This window comes from Podarcis muralis, chromosome 1 (genome assembly GCF_964188315.1).
Source record: "Podarcis muralis chromosome 1, rPodMur119.hap1.1, whole genome shotgun sequence".
Taxonomy (NCBI): domain Eukaryota; kingdom Metazoa; phylum Chordata; class Lepidosauria; order Squamata; family Lacertidae; genus Podarcis; species Podarcis muralis.
This window is the reverse complement of record NC_135655.1, coordinates 47,817,828-47,837,279: the sequence shown is the minus strand read 5'-3', so window position 1 is coordinate 47,837,279 and position 19,452 is coordinate 47,817,828. Positions and strand designations below refer to the sequence as shown.

Sequence of the window (19,452 nt, the reverse complement as noted above, 5' to 3'; positions counted from 1 at the left end):
AAACTGTTGTTGTACCAAATTTGGCTTTGTTTGGACTTTTTTTGACCATAGGAACGCATTAATTGATTTTCAATGCATTCCTATGGGATTTCGTGATTCGCAAGGCGAAAAATTCGCTAGACGACAAAACTTGCGGAACGAATTAATTTCGTCTTGCGGGGCACCACTGTATCACTGTTCTGAATTAGGAGTCCACTGGGAACACCACTGAATCCTCAAAATGAAGGCACCAGACATTATGAGCAGCTACTTCAACTCAGTTTTGCAGGTTGGGAATGGAATTAAACAATCCCCCTTGCTGATCTTAGGTACAGTGGAGAAAAGAAAGAGGTACCCCCATCTTTTTTCCTGTTAATAGTAGCAGCGTGCATATCAATTTCCAATAAGAAAATGACACCAATGAAAACAGTTAACCCACACACAAAGTGCTTTTAAAAGGTAAGAGAGAGATGTCACGATGCATTCACTAGCTCATGTGTTACATGCAGAAGTCTATAGCCATAAACAGATACTGGTAAAAAATGTGTTTCCTGTAGTGTGTATAACAAACAGAACATTTTTTAAAAAGTTAATCTTGGAGTGTTATGGGTATTAAGGCTGGGACTCAATTATTATAAGCAAGTATTTTTCTTACACAGATAAACACACCTCCCCTAATCTTTCAAAATTATTTAATCCAAGATAATGGAAATAAACACTGGAGAGGAGTAACTCTGTTTGGTAATGAGTCTGAACAATGATCCAACAAAGTAACATTTTATTATGTATCAATTTTATTGAAAATAAAACTGTTGCTAACAAAGAAAAAAGTTTACAAACGTAGCTTTAATGAGCAACACAGAAAGACCGCTGAAGCTGCAGTAAGCAGGGGAGAAACATTTATTGTATTTACTGTATCACACCAATACATTTAAACATTTTAGGGTTCAGTTTACAAATATTTGAAGCAGATTCCCTCATTTAGGTATGTGGAAGCCAGATAGTTTAGTGATCACAAAGTTGTTAAAGATTAACAGAGTACTACTTACTAACAAAAACAAAATCATGTTTTGTAAACCTAAGGAAAATGCCCCTTTACACTTTAGCATTAATAAATTCACATTACATGAAGCTTGACTGGAAATTTGTTTTGACAGTTTGAAAATAACCTTCCCCTATTAAATTTGACAATTTACTGCTTCTGATACTACATGTACCTGCAGTATTTAAGTGTCACACTCTGGTCGCTCTCTTTGTAATATTAAAATAAAAACTTCCGTAAAACTGGTGTATTTTTATTTCACAAAGGTTATCTCTGTAAAACAATGCCTTTGCAAGACTGCCAGGTTAAATACTCTAAGTTGCTGCATTAAAGTATCCGTTATGTTTTGATTTTTTATATCATGAAGTGGGTTATGAAACTTTGTACCCTGTCCAGATAAAATTTGGTGTGGAAGATGTACTTCTTGACTAGACCTTACTCTAAAGTAGCATTAAAAATTTCACAGCAGCATCTGCTTAACCAGATAACACATTAAAACACATTCCCTGGCTTGCTACTTTCAATGTAAATACTCGTTAAGAATAAGGAAAAATTATTCCTTCACAATTCAGATACCCACCTGTGCACTACTAAAGGATAACTGTATATTGGGAAGTTGCATGGGACTTTTCAAAACAGCATGTTCATAGTCAGCTGAACTATCCATGGTGATTTACTCAATGTTAACTAGAAGATATTCTATGTGCAAACAAGAAGCACAGCCAAAGGACTCTGAAAAGTGGCACCACAGTCCATGTCTTAAATTTATCATATTCAACAATAAGGACAAAACTCCCAGATGTGTACTGCTTGAGTCAGTAAGGCTTCACCTAGAGAAGTACATAGTACATGTGGGTAATTATAATTTGCCGATTTAAATTGCTTTTATTATTGGTTACAATTTATCTAACTCTATAAAGAGGGCAAGTTTACATACTCTCTTCAGAGGTCTATGCTCACCTGATGAATTGTCCCTCCCCCCACCCCCATTTGCATCTTATTCAGGCTTGTAGAAAATTTGACTTAGAAATGAAATATTTATACACCTCTCAAAATACCTTAACTGCGGCTTTCAGCAGAGCTCGACCTAGAGCGAGACCTTTTCTTGGCTGGGGGAGGAGATGGAGAGGAATTTTGCGGGCCAGAGTGGTGGTTTTTCTCTGAGCCCTTCCTTTCAGGTGTGCGGCTTCGAGAGCCCCTCTTTTCAGGGGTACGGCTTCGAGAACGAGACTTGCTTGTTGACTTGGAAGATCTTGCAGATCTAGACTTGCTGCGAGATCTTGAATAACTCCGTGAACGGGATCTGCTTCTGATAAAGATTGAACAGATCTTATGACAGTCTATATCCAGTATTCATATTCATAAATCATTTTTTTTGTACCCAGTCTTGCATATTCCCACTACACAACTGGGTCATCTTTTAAAATGCCATCTATAGTGGTATTTCTCCTCTAACTTTAGAGAAACATGGAACCTTTGACTTCTGTTCATCCAACAGGCAATGTTGCAGCCCAAAGTATCTTTTTCACCCTGACTCCCTCTCATACTTAAAAGTCTACAAAAAATCTTGAGAATTTTAAGGCTCTTTTTTGATCCCTATCTCAGTACCACTGTACCGTAAACAAGCTTGCTTGGTGTAGAAAGCAGGCATAATACAGATCCCTCAGCCTGTACTCCATTTTCTCTAATTCTAATTTCTCTAACTACATACACTGGGGTCGCCAAGGTGGTGTCCTCCATCTCCCTTTCCTGCCAATTGACCATGCTGGCTGGGGCTTATGGGAGTGGGAGTCTAGCAAACCTGGGGAGGGGATCACTCTGGCTATCTCCATAAAGTTATAAAATTTAGAAATTATTTGTTTATACCAAGTGTTGTCACCCTGCATTTTTTGTCACTACCTGTGGCTCCCATCATGGAAATACTTGGGCAGAGATCCAGTTCAATCGTACCTTGAGAAGGTTTGGGGCAGCAACATTTTCCTAACATCTTGCTTCCCACCCCCTGCCCTGATTGCCATGTTTCTTGCCAAGTCCATCAGATCTTCATATATGGTGACATACCTGCGCCTTTTGCGATCTTCAATTAGCTTAATTCTGCGCCCATTCAACTCGCTGCCATCCAACTTGTCCAATGCACTCTTCATGTCACTGGATGATGCAAACTCCACCACACTGCACAGCCAAAACAAAATTGACATTTAAGTTCAAATATTATAGAGCTTATTTTCTACTTAGATTACTGAAGAGCAATGATCTGCCCTCCTTCAATGCTCATATTCAAATTAACAGTGTTATAGTAAACGTTGGTGTGAATTTCCCAAACCCTTAATTTCAGATTGTGACATAAAGCTCCATGTACCTTCCTTAGAACTTCCACATGATCACTTATTCCTAGCCAAATAGAATGCGGCATGGTTGCCTCGGCAACCAATCTGGAAATAGAAGTGCACAGGAGTATAGTGCTTCATTTTATTCTACTGGTGCTGTGTATGTTGCAACAACACTAACACCACTGTCATTGCGTTTGGAACCAATCAAGCTAACTACCTTGGGTGCAAAGTTCAAATCTTACCCTTCATTTGGATTGTTTCTGTGTGCATCTACAAAGGTAACTTCTCCAGCCTTTCTCATGAAGTCTTTCAAATCCTGCAGTAAAAGTCACAGTTCAGCTTAGAAAATGATGCATAGAACTAAAGAAATCGCGTTTAAACAGGTCTCCTTGTTATGGCTAACAATTATAGTAAACTCCCATATATTACAGCTATAATGAGAAAAATTAAGCTAATCACATTGCTCAGATATGGCAATATAACATACCATTTAAAGGATTACCACATATATTAACTATGTCACAAATGGTGTTATTAAATGCAAGCATTTGATCATAAATGAAGTCTCAGTTTACTTGTATATTAAAAGGTTTGCCTGCAAACATTCTTCCTCTTGTCTATACAAATTAAACACAAATGTCTTTATTAAGTTAATGCTAAGATTCTGTCACAAGCTGTCAAAAGGCAGAAGCACAACTTTTCTGCTTTCATCAGTTCGTGTCACAACCTCAGTGTTATTTTAACAGAGACTTGCATTTAATGTAATTGAGCTTGAGTCTATCTGCAACACTACACAACTAAGTGTTAAAGATATTTTAAAATAAGTTGTTTATGACTTATTTCTTAACCTTTACAAAGTGCCCCAAAGAATAGCTGACATTTTATAGCCATAGGCTACTTACCACAACATACCACAAGTGGTCAGATGATATAAGCAGGTACCTTAAGCAAAGAGTCGCTTGTCCAATAATTGCCTAGCAGACCAAGAGGAACTCCCTTACATGGGAGGGACAGAGGAATGGACCATAGCAATGTGCTTCAGGGAGATGTACCAGAGACCCTGAAAGCACTGGACACAGTCTCCGGAAGCGGCTCTAGAACCTGAGGTTGACCTGTGCTAGCCAATCGAGCTGTGGGCCAACCAAGATCTACATCGCCAAGATAGGTGTGTCATGGGTACCAAAGGGAAAACTCAGAACAGGCCAAGCCCTAGAAATTCAGCCACTAGGAACCCCAACCTCTTGGGTTCTTTCTCCTCCACACAAGAGAAACGAGGGCTAACCCAAAGCAAGGCTGTTAAAAGAGGTTCAAAATGAACTTGGTTAGATATATATTTGTGAAAAAAAATACAAACAAAAAGCCTAAAACTGAGCTACAGTTTACAGGATGCCTCAATTAATTTAGTGTTTAATAAAGTTCAATTTAGTTTTTACAAACTAACATGTGAATAAAACAGTCTGAAAACCTGAGCCTTTAACCTAACATGAAACAAGTTTAATAGCAGACATTTGATGGCAGGGTTCAATTCTACAACATACTGAGCACTCCAGCCCAAATTCTGCTTGATATTTATGCATGCACACCCTCTAACATGTAAAATCCAGTGATGGTGAAATTTCTAATCACACAATGAGCACAAAAGTTTTGCGCATGCCAAGATCAGGGTACTCAGCATCTGTAGGATTGAACTCTCCCCAATACAAAGTTCACAACATACAATACAAAATGATGTTCACAATACTTCAAACTGATTATATCCACAGTAAATAGGAGACAAAGCCAAAAAACATTTTCATTAATCCTTATGCAATTCAATTAGCTTTGATAGTACAGGTGAATAAACCTATAAAGGCGGGCATCTAAATTTAAAAATACAACCATACCATGTATTTGAAATTTGATTTCTTGTCTATTGTAAGATTACGTACACTACAAACATCAAGCAAAATAGTCTGTACAGATGTTCATAGCTCAAATATGTTTCTTGAGAACTTAGTTAGAAGAACCTTAGATTAGAAGACTAAAGTAGCTTATAGCAACACCTTTCCACAGAAAGCCAAGGGGTCTAGTTTCCTAGCTTTAGGCTTATGGAGACCTTGCAGTCATTAGGGGAAAATCAGCAATAAAAACTATGTGCTATTAAAAGTTACTGGGATTCTAGATTTTGGAAGTCATAATCAATAAAGGAAGAGATTGGAACACTTTTAAACACCAGAATGTGCTGGGCTTCAAAAGAAGATGTATGCACTCTCATCTTAAAGCTTGCTTGGTTGCATGCTAGGAACATGAGATGCTAGTTAGTAAGTTTTGAACATCAGGACACAATCCAGCTCGACTTCAACCTTGCCTGCGCTACTGCTCCCAGTTGTACACTTTTGCCACTTTTCGCTCTAAATTTAAAGGGCTAGTAAAAAGACACAGGACAGGCACTTATCTGAGGGCAACTGCTACAGTGAGCAGAGTATTAGTTTTCAAAATCCCACTAAGGTAGACAAGACAACCAGAAACTGATTTCAATGGACCTTGAAAACAGCTTTTCATTGATATGGGAAAGGATGCATTAAAAAGTGTTTCCTGTTACTATTCAAAGCTTATGGAAATGATGAAGCCAGGCATACATTATGTACTAGTTAGTGAAGGCAAAGAAATGGCCATGGAAGCAGCATGGCAAATTTTTTTGTTTCTGATCACAACATTTGCCAGAATCTCCTCAGGATAAAGTCATGATGTTTTCAGAAAACATGTTTCTGTAAGCACTAAGTAACCTCTGAGATAAACCAATGCCTGCAATAATTTAGTGTTTCTCATACAAATGGTAATCTCACCTATCCCAAAAGCATATACAACTTTCCCATAAACCAGCAGGTAGTTTGTATCATGGCAGCAAAACAGATTTGAACAGAAAATGTTGCTTTGTGATGTAAAACCCTCAGGGGCAAAGTGATGACTTTTATGCTGTTCAGAACAGAAACATGTTTGCTTGCTTGCTTGCTTGCTTGCCTTGCCTTAATTTGCTCCAAGGCCTGATTCATTCACTTGGATACAGCACCGTAGATGTTCAAAACAGAACCATACAGAAGTTGCTCCACTCAGCAAGATGTTGTGTGAAGTACCTTACTAAATGGTTCTGGCTATTTTTAATTTCACCTCTGCAGAGCCAGGCAAGGTTTGAAGTGCCTTCATACAAGCTGCTTTTCATAAACAGCAGTCTAAAAGCAGCGATGGAAGTGCTATCACATCAGTCAACATCAGTGAATTTTCCATTAAATTAAGAACCACACCACATCATCATACACCCACCCACCAGGCAACATCAGTGTAGCTGTATTAGACATAGCCCACCAGAGCACATACATGCTGGTCTCAAATGACCTGATGAACTTTCCCAATGGCTGCAAATGATAATACAAGTACAGCATTTACCAACACCAGAAAGTGTACTGGGAAATTTTGTGAGATACAAGCCTCAGAATGAAGCGTCACAAAAGTGACATGCATTTATAACCAATGACAACTGAAACTTGGCTGGGACCAAATAAATGAAAGACTATTCATAGTAGACAGATGGAACCTTCATGTTTAGAGACAGTATACTTTTGATATTGGGAATAAAATAACAGTCTTTGCCTCTGAGAAATATATAAGCAGGGCATGAAGGTATCTGGCTGGCTTCTATTGGAAACTGAATACTCAGTGAGATGGCCTCTAGATACAATTGAGTAGTTCTTAAAAATAAGTGGCACTGGACTCATACCCAGGATTTTTCCCAGTGGGCCATTCCACACAGCTACTTGTAAAACAAATGCTACGTATCGGGACTCGCGTGTGCTCAACTCTCCTCCCTTTAGTTATTTCTTCCCATGCCTCTCGTATGAGTGAGAGAGACTGGTTCAAATTTAGGCACTTTAAATAATAAATTGCCAGACAACAGGCCCACCCAGTTATTTTATAAAACTTTTCTAAAATGCAAAAAGGGATCTGTAATGCTGATCTATGGAAAAAGTCCTGTGTTGATATCAAAAGACTTCAGGATCATAAGTCAAATGACTGAAAAACTGGTACCCTATGCATCTCACGTTTTATACTTCTCTGTAGGTTGCCCTGCACAACTTATTGGAAAGGCAGCAATTTTAATCCTGTCAAATTACACAAGTAGTTCAATATATGTATTTTGTTCTACAGTGGACTCAACTGTTGAGTTCTGTATTTCCACACAAATAGAGAACTCCAAATGCATATGCCAGGCTTCCCTTCATCACCCATGTGAACCTCTCCATCCTACACTAAGCTCTTCATTATTCTTACAGTTCACTACATCAGCTAACAAAGGCTAACTTGCCTCAGGTTTATTTCCTATATTAGTAAGCCCTGTTTCTTTACTTTCAGCTAAGGCTATTGTGCAGTATGCTAAATAGTTTGTTGCAATTATTCTCTTGGCAGCTATCTTGCTCCTGAACTGTGCAATTATTTACCTGTTCCTACCCTTTCCTTCTTCCTTCGGGTTCCAAAGAAAGCCCTGTTCGACGAACACATGTTTAGAGCACTGTTAAAAAGCTAGGCATTCCCCATGTTGAAATTTACAAATTAAAATGAAGACAAAACTGAGGTTAGGTAAAGTGACAAATCATGCACTGATGACAGTAGTGCTTAGATCAAGGTAATAATTGCCCCTCATTTAAGCACAACAGCAACTAGTCAAAAGGAAATTACAAGAGAACTCAGGACACCAGAATCAGCTTTAAAAAAAAATAATTAGTCTTCACTATGGATGCAACCATTATACCCAGAAGTTAATAGGTGAAATATTGTTCAGGGCCTCAACAAATGTTAGCATACATGCAAGCCAAAGAGCAGAAAAGAAGTCTTTAGTTTGCAGATTCCTCCTTTGTAGGAAGTGATATACACATAGATATTATTAAAAATGAAGGCTACCATAACCTAACTTAAAGCAGATTATTAAGTTGACAATATGTTACTTGCCTAAACCTATTATAAATAAATCTAAAAAAATACATTCTATATTTAACACTACTTTACTGGCTCAATGAAATCTCATTTTTTGTTTCACAACTAAATATTTAGAATGAAAGGTATGTGAAGCAGCTGAAGATTCACTGGCTAATGATAACAGAAGCTGGTGTACTTTGAAGACTTGCTGCCTTGCTAAAGAGTAGAATCAAAATGAACTTCAGGGATTATTTGGTATAGCAAACCTGCCAGACTAAGTGCCACCTAGCAAATGATAGCAACTTTTTCCAGTATACACCTGGTAAAATACTTGAATAATCTTCACTCAAGATGGTATACATAGGATTCTCCCTACCCAAGCACATCCACACTTGCATGGAAAACATGCCAGAAACAGCTGCCAGAAAGCTGAAATATTGAAAGCGAGGATTCATTTATCCAATTTCAGCATAAATATTTTGAATCTGCATGTGAAATTGGTGTTCTAAGACAAGGGTCCTGTGGGCACCTGAAAAGCAAACTAATTTGTGGCATGAAATTTTCAGGTTTATGTTAGTCATGTACCCCTTACAGTTAAGGAAGAGTAAAAAAGCATTGTCTTTGCAAGGAAACCAAATAGAGGCAATACTTAAATGTGAAGTTATGTATATGTTGAATGTTATTTAACACACACACTAGCTATGCAATGAAAGCCACAAACCTTTTAGAATTAAGTAATACATAAAATTTCCTGCATTATGAACACAAAGTTCTTTTAACCATGCAGTCATTCTGTTCATTCTATTGAAGCCAGATACAAACTACAGAACTTCCCACTGAGACATGCCTTTAATTATGAAGATTATGTCTTAAAATAGATTTTTCACAATTCTTATTAGATGAGGATTATAGTTGTCCAAGAAACACTAATCAGCTCTTCAGTTTTAAAAATAAAAACATGCTGCTTAAATGCTTTTTTTTTGGTATGCAAATCAAAGAAGTTTAAGCCTGAGTTTTAATAAAAATGTTCTGACTGCTATAGCTGCAAAGTTAAATTTTATGGTGTCTCCTTCAAGGGGACGACTTGTTTTTGAGAAGAAAGAAGTATTTAAGGTCAACTCCAACTCACCTGCCAGCTAACACGTGAAGAAAGATTCTCAACTATAAGCCTATGTTCAGTACGAAGAGGTGGTCCATACTGGCTACAAGAGAAACACATTTTTCCATTATTTGTTCATTTATACTTCATGCGGAAAATGAAAGTGCATTATGCTGGGACAGATTGCTTCACATTGCTCAGTAAACCAGAAAATGTTTTAGAAATTTGACTGTGTTCTATTTAAATGAGGGGAAAGGCTACCGGGCAGTTGCTTATTGTCTGTAATAGGGAAGGCAAGTGGAATATATACACAAACTGCAAGACACACACTAAATGACTATGGGGCAGTTCACGCAAGTGTGTTCATCAGTCAATGACCTCCATGTGTGCAACAGCCAGCATATAAACAGCTTTCAAAGCTATCACCTAACATAACATTTTTCAAAGACCCTACATGCTGTGAACACACATCAAATGATGAACATACAGGCATGAATCACCCCAGGAGGATGAGGCTGTGTAGACTGCATGCTTACTACAGCACTATAGTACTTCAATAAGCTGTGGGAGCTGATGCACTATCTACCCAATTTTACATGAATAAAAGATCTGGCTTACTGTCATCAAACCCCAAAATATTATAAAGTGCTAGTATGAACAACTGGAGAACTGTACATTAGTTTGTTCAGGCTAGCTACCAAAATCCACTCCAAATGATGGCTCTTTTATATAATATGAAATTCAACCAACAACAAGTGCATCTTTTGGAAATTTAAGCAGAGGCAACTCCATTTCATTTGCATACCTCTAAATGCCCCACATTTTCAGAATATCCAGATCTTCAGAGCATTTAAAAGAAGTTCCAGAATCCCCCAACTGGAAGGCCGAGTCCCACTTTTCACTACTGGAAATAGTAGTCTCTTCTTGTCTGGCACCATGTGCCTGATGTCATGAACGTAACTACCATGCAAGATGCCCATGAACGTCAGTCACATATCCTACTTTAGTAAAGTTCACTTTTAGCCTCGACCTTGGATCACTCTTACTGCAGCAACATCACTGCACTAAAGAAAAGAGAATCTAAACAGCATACTGCAATATGCAAAATTAGTAGTTTCCAATGTGTTTGGTTTCTGTTTAGCACGAGAACGGCAAGAAGGCTGCCTCTGAATGAAATGCAAAAATGCAAATTTTATTTAAAAGCAATTATTATCAATACAGTGTCTAAACAATTTCATGAACAGATGTCTTAACAGCAGCTTGTAGTAGACACAGTGAAATAGTTTAATGTGAGAGAAACATATTTTAAAATACTATTTCCTCACATATACTGTCCGACATGCATCACAGAAATACATTCTATAATGACTGTGTATTTCAAACAAATATTGGCCTTATAGAGTCTTCTATGTAGACATCATATTTGCTTTGTCGTAGGTTCTACTGACCTTGGAGCACAACTAACTTATACAAGTAGTTCTTGTCTATAGTCCCCTAGGCTCCCAGCCAAAGTTTAAGCAAAGAGGGGCACAGTCCATTAAGCACTAGTCACACAAAGTCCATTCCATTCAGTAAGACTTGTACAGGACCAAAGTACTACAGGCTGAAACCAAACTATAACAAACTCTGGCTGCTGGCATGAGAGTACACTACTTGTGCATCATAATTATATTAATGGGCATGAAAGCTATCAAGTGCTAACCATACACCCACTAGGCAAGGTGCAGCAATAATTAATGACTTCAACAGCACACACCTCTCCTTCTTATAGTTGAAGATGGAATTCAGCAATTTCAATGAAAAGATTGTTAGCATAAGATTCCTTGTAAGGTAGGGAAAATAACCACAGCTCATTAAGAACACCTTAAAATGTTATGCAGCTACCCCTAGAAATGTGAGCTGTTAAGAATCCTGAGTGTATGGAGAATGTTCATAGTCTAAAATTAACTGTTTAACAAGGGACTTTGCAGTAAAAAGAACATATTTCTTACCTAGATCCACCCCCATAGGATTGGTAATAATTGAACCGTTGTGGGTATCTGCCTCTACCCCCTCTTCGGGCTCTGGCATGTTCAATTGTAACCCTTTAATATTAAATGAAAATGAAATATTAATATTAAATGAAAAATAGACATAGCTTCTTTAGCACATCAATCTTTTTCTACTGGAAACATACACAAAGCAAACAGGCATCTTCCTCCAAGCATTTCTATAAATGAAATGTAGCTATTTTGAGGTACTTGAAAACAGAAGCAAATATTTGTCTATTCAGACGTGTGTAACCAAAAAACCTTCTCATTTTTGCCAAAGCTTAACTTCCTCATACATCCATCTATTGTACACAATTTAAGATGACTGAATATGAGAGAATCGCATATTTCTTCCAGCTTTTTAATTGCATTAGTTTGGGGGTTGACAGAGGCTAGCGAGAAGGCCAAAGCAACAGCTGTGCTTACCACCAACCCTGCATATACAAGGAGCTGGGTGGGGGTGGCAGGTGTTTTTCTCATTTCTGCTGGGGAATAAAGATGGTTAAGAAGCAGCAGGAGAGACACGTCTGATTCTTCTTAGCTTACCAAGTCTTTGCATACACAGGCAAGACTCCAACTCCCTCCCAAACTCTAATGCTTGCCTAGTCTGGAGGAGGAAGACATCTTGCACATGAAAATATCCCTATTTCTTACCTTCTCCAACCTGTAGTGCAAATGAGTTTAGGAAGAGTATGCATATGCATGCACACTGCTGGGCATCCTGGCAAAGAGTTCCTGGCAATTATGGATGCCTGTATTTCTTTAAAGTTTGCAATCTAGATTTAATACAAATACTAGAAAACTCAGTAAAACAGAAAAATCTTAGAATGACTTTATTTCTGAAATTACAATAGTAATTTTAGTCCAGTTGCTTTTGGTAAATTACACGATGCCCAGGAATATAGTTTCATGGGGGAGAAAAGGATGTTGTGCAAATTAAGACTTAGCTTTTCTCATTGCAAAACTCCTCCCTTTTATCAAGAACTGACTCTAGAAGGTATTTAAAGACTGAGTTAAATGAATGAAGCTGCTGGTAGCTGTCAGCCATAAAACAAACCCAAAGATGTGCAGAGGTCAAACTACAACATATGGAAAACCAGTTCCACTCTTGAGAAGCTGAAAAAAAGTATTTTATTGAGTGCAAACTTTCCCCTTGCCTCTGTTGAAAAAATGAAATATATAACCTTTTAGTGTCTCAGTAAGGCATATATGTAGACTGAATAGGCATAGAAGATAGAAAGGGTAAGTTGCCCCTGACAAAACACTGTATATTTGGTAGGTTTACAAACTACACAAATTAGAATGCTCTGATCAATATAGGGAGTCAAATCTAGGATTAACAGATGTTAGTAATCTGCCAAAAACAAAGGAAGCCCTATTTCTTGTGAGGTCTCTTTTGTTAACAGTAGGCACCAGTTTTTCTGCTCTTCTGTTTCAAAGAAAGCAGTTGAAAAAGTAAGGCGGTAATCCTGCATCCTGATCTGCTACCAGCCTTCTGCGCCCACAAGCAGCACACTAGAGATTTTTAAAAAATCAAATGCAGCAGACCATCCAATTTACTTGCAGCAGACATAATTGCAATTTATCTGCAATTAGTTGTGTGCTTTGCAGGGGATTGGACTAGATGGCCCTCAGGGTCCCTTCCAACCCTACAATTCTACGATAATTAAAGATTACCTTTCATTACACAGCTCTTTACCATTCAGTTCATAAACAGCATCATCTGCATCTCTGTGATCCTCAAATTCCTAAGAAGGAAAAGAAGGAATGAATCATGTATTCAGTTCTTTAAGAGTGAAATCTTATTGCCCTAATAGGGGATTTTTTCCATTCCTTTTTCCAGCTTATTACAGTCATGACTCTGTAACACAGAGGACAATTAACAATGCTCTTCCAGATGATCTCAGTAAGTGGGCTAGGCTATACATGCTCAGGTGGTTCTAAAGATGTATTGGACCCAACTTGTATATATCAGCACAAGAGTACTGAATATGTGAGAAAGTTAACAATAATTGTAAACCCTAACTTGGAAACTAATTAAAGGAGGGTCATCTCTCCCTAAACCAGCCTGCCCATGCTTGAAGTTCTGTGGAGTTCATCTTACGTGTTCCTCTGGCAGGAGATACTTTTCTGTGGCAACATGGCAATGGGTCTTGTCAGGAATGCCCTCCCCCCTGAGGTACAGAAGCTACTGACTCATTTCAATAACAAATTAAAACTTACCTACTTAACCATTAAATTTCTAAAACATCTATTTGCTTAGGCATTTGTGGAACATTAGTTCAGCTAGCCTACATGTGTCTGCTCTGTAGTCTAAAAGAAATATTTAAATATAGGGAAGGGTAGAAATATTTTAAATAAGAAAAACAATAAAACATAAAATAGAAGACCACCAACACCTAATACAGTAGAATGCTTGCCTCTACTGTAACATCTCATGCCATTGTACAATGCAAGTTCATTATATAGGAATCTGCCAAATACAGGTGAAATGATGTGCTATTATGAGAATGGACTCATGATACAGGTTGACTGTGTCCAGCAGCATGCATACCTATGCTGTCATGTCATGCTGTCAAATCACACAGGATGAGAAGTGGTTTAGTGATGAATTCCTATCAGTCTTCAGACCAAACAGCCTCACACAATATGCTACAGCTGCCTAACAGAGTGGTCTGGGACTACAAAAACACCTGATATTTTCCTATGCTTCCCACTTCATCCACCTATGCCTGAAGTTAATTGGCAAGCTTTGGAGAACTGTGCATTCTGCATAATGGCATGCAGGTTGAATAAAGCATTAGTTCTGCTGTTTGCTGCTGTGATTTAGACTTATGGTCAAAAGAAAATATGGGCAAATCTAGTGATGAAGATGGTGTAAGTCAAAAGAAAAATGACCACTCACCTGGGGCAAGTAAATATTGCCTCCAGGCAAGACAACCATGTCAGTGTTCCCACAAGAAGCCAGATTTGCTTATGATTCATGGTGAGCAAGCAATGTGGTGGTACATTAAGCCTGACTGCTTTTCCTGATGTGAGTGGAGAAGTAACCCATGAAGCTGTAGATAGGCTTGGCTTTCTGTGATATCTAACTAGAGACCTTGGTTTGTAGTTCCCAAACAAGTCAAGATCTGCAAGCCAATAAAGGCTTGCAGTGATGCTGGCTTGTTTGGGAACAACAAATCAGGATCCCATATCTGAAGTCACAACAACTGCAGCTTCCTGGTTTTCCCTTTCTCTCTCATGTCAAGAGATAAGTGAAGTGGGAGACATCAGGCTGCAGGTACCAGCACAGTGCACATTCACAGTATACCATTATAATCCATCAACCCTTGCTTATTGTGATGGGTGAACGCAGCCTACGTATGCAACCTCCATAAGCAGCGTTCAAAACTCCCGTTGTTCTAGGCATGTTTTGCGACAGGGAATTTCATTAGTATGAGCAGTTTCTGAGATCTGGGTGCAGTGCCGCACCTAATATTTAAGATTAAAACTGCCGCTGCTGGCACTGAGGGCATGGGTGAAGAAAATCCTCCCTGCTGGACTTCCAAGAGATCAATACAGGAAAGCTGAGAGGTTCCACCTAAGCTGGCCTTACAGAAAGGCAGTTTTGCACTTTATAGCCTCAGATTGATTTAAATAGATTTGGTTTAAGTAGTGCATTTTAAAGTGTTATCTACCTCACTCTCTCACAGTGATGCTTAAAACCGAAACCAATTTTTGAGTGGGATCATTGAAAGACAATGAAGTCTTAGGTTTGTGAACTGGACACTCAAGGTGGGTGTCTCTGCCATCAGTTGTATAGGCCTGTAATGTGTGCTAATGTAATGTGTGGAGCCAAAAATATTTATTTATATGAAGGAAAGGAGGTGTAGGAAGAATCCAGGGCTTGTCTGCAAAGTGGAAAGAAAGACCTTTTTCTGTCTCCCCACTTCCAGCCACTCTCTGAAGACTGGAGTGACCCAAATAAGAATATTAGGAGGGCGGGCAGGAAGTATAGCTTTGTTTTTTGCAGTCTTCAGATGAGGATGAAACCATATGGAAAATGAATATATGATTTTTTTTGCTGCAGTTCATTAATTTCCAGCTTTGTATAAAAAACACCTACCTAGACATTCTGTTGTGGCGCCCATAAGCTTAGGCTTAAGGTGCCATTTAACTCCTAGCTTTCACATCTCAGTTTCTAACACTGTTCATGAGCTCTGAAGACCCCATCTGTGGGATTCAACTTCCTGCCTTGCAGAAAAGGGGAAATAACTAGATTTCTGCTCAGTTTACCTATCATTTTGGAGGTGGCACATGGAACTACTTCTCTCCCCTCCTGCATAGGAAAAACAGCTGCAAGCTAGGTTCCCTGTCTCCTGCTTGTTGAGTGGGGGAATAAAGTCACACATGCTGCCCCCAAAATGGAACTTTATCATCCTCTGTTTGGTAGGATGTGCACTAGTTGGGTGGACTTTTGTTCCCTATCTGTCTATTTCAGAGAGAGGAAGAAAGAATCCAAGTATCCTTTACCCCAGCTAGGCAGATGCAAAGGGGCACGTTGCCTAGCTTGCCTAGCAAGAGAAGAGAAAATGCAAGTCCCCACAGCTCCACTGAGTTTGCTTGGATAGGCAAATACAGAAAAGAAGACTGCTGCTTTTCCTTCTGTGTTCCTCTCTCCTCTTGCTTGATAGCATGGGTCAGAAAGACGACACGAGTCCCACCAAACCTGTTGTGCTTCCCACCTAAGCAGAACTGGCTGGCTTCTTTCTCATTGAAAGAAGGATCACCTAATGGTTGCTGGAATTTCTGAATACTAAGAATCCCTCAAGATGTAAGTAATTTGTGTTCAGAGTATGCTCTCTTGTTTTGTACATGTAACAGAATTCCAGTACAAAAAGAGAACCACACAAACCTGGCTAGTTCACCTCTATTAAGAAAGCTGTCAGTTTTCCCCTTCCCTCCCCGACTTAAAACTTTGAGCTTTAACCAACCATCCTGAGTATTTACCTTAAGTTTAAGTTCCATATTTTTATTTTTCTTGCAAGTTTGGGGGAGGAAGGAAAATGTAATGGCAGCAGAGAGAAATGTTGGGTTGGAGGGAGAGGCTCAGGTGAGGGAACCATGGCATATAAAACCTACGGCTATGATTAATTGCAAAGCTAATTTATTTCATTCTTACCTAAAAAGCAGCCTTCCATTTTACCATATTAGCAATTTCAAAGAGGAAGTTTGCACATATTAAGAGCCATTTACAGAAAGATCTAAAAGGTTAAAGAGAAGATGGAAGTTTAACATTTCTGATATTTTGCCTAATCAGATTTCCTGTGATTTGTATGTTACAATGTAACTGCCTACAGTCATCTAGATTAGGAGGAAAATATTTAAATACGCATATACCTACCACAAAACCAAAGCCGTTTTTCAGATTGATTTCACGTATACGGCCATATCCCTTGAAAAATTTCTCCACATCTCGCTCCCGAGCATGTGGACTTAGACGTCCAACGAAGACACGACAGCCACTCATTTTAGCCTAAGCTGCAAAAAAATTAAGTTTTTGTGTTCACGTTAGGTATTTTATTATATCAATACTAAAATTCAGTCCCACAGATGTTGGACAGAAGAGACAACTGAGGACAGTGTTTAAAACATATTTCTTAAAACACTGTATCACGCCAATATAGATGCAAACAACTTTAGAGTATAGTTTTATCACAAATGTACCCAATGCACACTCTCAAACATCCACTGCATAGAAATAAATAATTAAAACCATCTCTCACTTGGCGCCAACTCCCACTGGTGTTGGAGCATAGAAACCCTTCAAGCTGAGCTCTTGTGTAACTCAAAAGCCACTACGCTCCACCAAAAGAAGCTGGTAGTAGATAAGGCAATACCTTAGCAGATAACAAGTTTAGGATTCATGATGCTTCTGCATCAGAGGCCGTTCAGCCTCCTTTTCATGACATACCTACCAAAAAAACAGGGGCGGGGGGCGGAATAATAAAGACATTTTCGCGTGCACACAAAAATATAAATGTCCAGAGAGAGAGATCGTGAGGAGGGTTAAAAACAAAAACAAATCTGCTCCTTCATCGTCCGTCTCAATCATTACCTTTTGAGTGGAAATGGATGAAAAGTTCGGCTGCTGAGATGCGCTTGCAAGGCCCGATCTGGAGGGATGCAAAAGCGGTTCGGGAGCAGAAGGCAGGGAGGGGAAAGGGAAGGGGAAAAGAACGAGAGTGTTAACGGCAGATGCTCGAGAGAAGTGGAGACGAAGACGAGGGGGCGCCTGGGGGGGATGTGGGGAGAGGGAGTCCTCACCCGGGACCCAATGCAGGGAACGGGCGCCGCGCAGGGCCCAGGCAAGGCGGAGCTTCGGCCTCGCAGCCTGGCTCCGCTCCGTTTACCACAGCAGATAAAACGGAGCCCACTGGCTCTTATCCCCCGACGCCACGGGCCGCCTCGCTCTCCCACCCGCCCCTGCTCCGGCTCGGCCCCTCTCCCGGGTGAGGAAAACCGCGCACTCGCCGGCGGTGCCAGCGTCCAACTAAGCTCGCTTACCTCCCGTGCGCGGACGCGACGCTCGCTTCAGTCCGCCAGAGAAAATGGCGGCGCTACTTCCCTGAGGAGGAGCCGCGGAGAAGGCGGCTGCGGCTGCGCAAAGCCCCCTTTCTCTCCAACCGGCTTGCGGACTGCGACTCCCAGAAGGCAACGCGCCAGAGGCCGCGGTTTGAACGCGAATGGACGCGAATGGAGGGCCCGCTGCCCCGCTTGGGAGTTGTAGGCGGCTGCCGTTGCGAAGGGGCCTCGTGGAGAGCGGGGGTTGGTAGAGAGGCAGGCCGGGAGGTGTTGTCCTTCCGAGGGAGAGAGCTTAGGCAATCGGCTCTCGCGAATGGCGATCGCGCCATTTCAGGACGTCAGTGCGGGCGGGGATACAAACCATGCTTCTCTGCCAGGCTAATTCATCCAGAGCAGCTGCCGGGCTCTCCTTGTGCGGTGTTTACGTATGCAAGCTAAGGTCCTTATCCTTCGCTGCTGTTGGGTGCTTTCAAGCCATAAAAAAAAAATGCTTACTTTGAATTCTTCCCTGCTGAAAGCCTGAGCTGCGTTTTCTTCCTGAAGTGATACAAAGGGCTTTTGTTTATAATACTGTAGCTATATAATTACCAGAGGCATGGCAGATTAATAAATATATTGTTACTTGCCCCTAGCTCTTGGGGAAGGGGTGGGGGATGGGATTCTGTATAGCTCTATATAACTATACCCTTTTAAAAAAGAAAAAAAGCTGGGAATCTAGTGATTGTGGTTCATCCCAGGGAAGAGGGAGTGACTGCACCCCTTGCAGATGCTCACAGGCCAATAGCCTAAATCAAAACAAAGCAATTTCATTCAAATGATTATAAAATGCCTTTCTCTCTATTTTGCATTAATGCTTTGAGGGTGGCGCAGGAAGGCAAATGCACGAGAATTGTCACCTGTCTGATATTTTGATCTGGGCTAAATGTTGTGCAAGAAAGATTACAGGGTGGGGGGAGTAGAAACAAGATGTTGTGCCTCATTACATATTAATGAACACAGTTGGCACACAAGCTTTTCAACATTTCCACATCACTAAAAGCTAAATATGCAACACAGCATTTCCTTATCAAAATAGGTCAGAAGATTTTTTTGCTTTGTTTTAACAAGACTACTTCAGATCTTTCTGAGGTACGTGGCCTCTGAGGAATGGTTTCCCCAGTTTTGGCACGAGGCAAAGACAGTTTTGTTTTCCCAGGCATTCCGGCAACGTCAGTGATATTGTATGATATTGTTACATCAGTTTTTATTTTTTTTATTTTATTTTTTATTAATTTATTTTATTCCAGCATATAAAAACACACAAGCATACCAAAACAACCAAGAAAGAACATAAACAAAAACACAGTTACATAAAACATAAATACACTAACTATTAAAACATTAAACCATATTATATCATTAGTTGACTTCCCTCCACCACGGTTTGAGCTATATCTCATGTATTGTCTTCTGCAGTGT

General features: G+C 39.8%; 1 protein-coding gene across 3 annotated transcripts; it reads right to left on the bottom strand.

The window, feature by feature from the left end:
* Nucleotides 1-861: 861 nt before the first annotated feature.
* LOC114595069 (serine/arginine-rich splicing factor 5-like) lies at nt 862-18,129 on the bottom strand. 3 transcript variants are annotated; one of them, XM_028725427.2, is made up of 9 exons: nt 17,977-18,126; nt 17,528-17,585; nt 16,814-16,950; nt 13,105-13,175; nt 11,389-11,481; nt 9,428-9,500; nt 3,594-3,667; nt 3,083-3,193; nt 862-2,330 (listed from the first exon to the last, which is right to left on the bottom strand). In XM_028725427.2, exons 3-9 carry the CDS (start codon nt 16,937-16,939, stop codon nt 2,081-2,083), a joined length of 798 nt encoding a protein of 265 aa, XP_028581260.1. In that variant the 5' UTR covers nt 16,940-16,950; nt 17,528-17,585; nt 17,977-18,126; the 3' UTR covers nt 862-2,080. The 3 variants fall into 3 exon arrangements, with proteins under 3 accessions (XP_028581260.1, XP_077783906.1, XP_077783909.1); XM_077927780.1 differs by lacking the exon at nt 17,977-18,126 and adding an exon at nt 17,737-17,886; XM_077927783.1 differs by lacking the exons at nt 862-2,330; nt 3,083-3,193; nt 3,594-3,667 and adding an exon at nt 4,254-4,644 and having other exon boundaries at nt 17,977-18,129.
* Between the last annotated feature and the right edge of the window lie 1,323 nt (nt 18,130-19,452).

Coding starts and splice junctions, on each gene's coding strand:
- LOC114595069 (XM_028725427.2), bottom strand. CDS start 16,939: ATGAGTGGCTGTCGTGTCTTCGTTGGACGTCTAAGTCCACATGCTCGG. Junction 11,482..13,104: donor AAAGAGCTGTGTAATGAAAG/GTAATCTTTAAT, acceptor TTAATATTAAAG/GGTTACAATTGAACATGCCA. Junction 3,194..3,593: donor AGAAACAATCCAAATGAAGG/GTAAGATTTGAA, acceptor TTGGCTGTGCAG/TGTGGTGGAGTTTGCATCAT.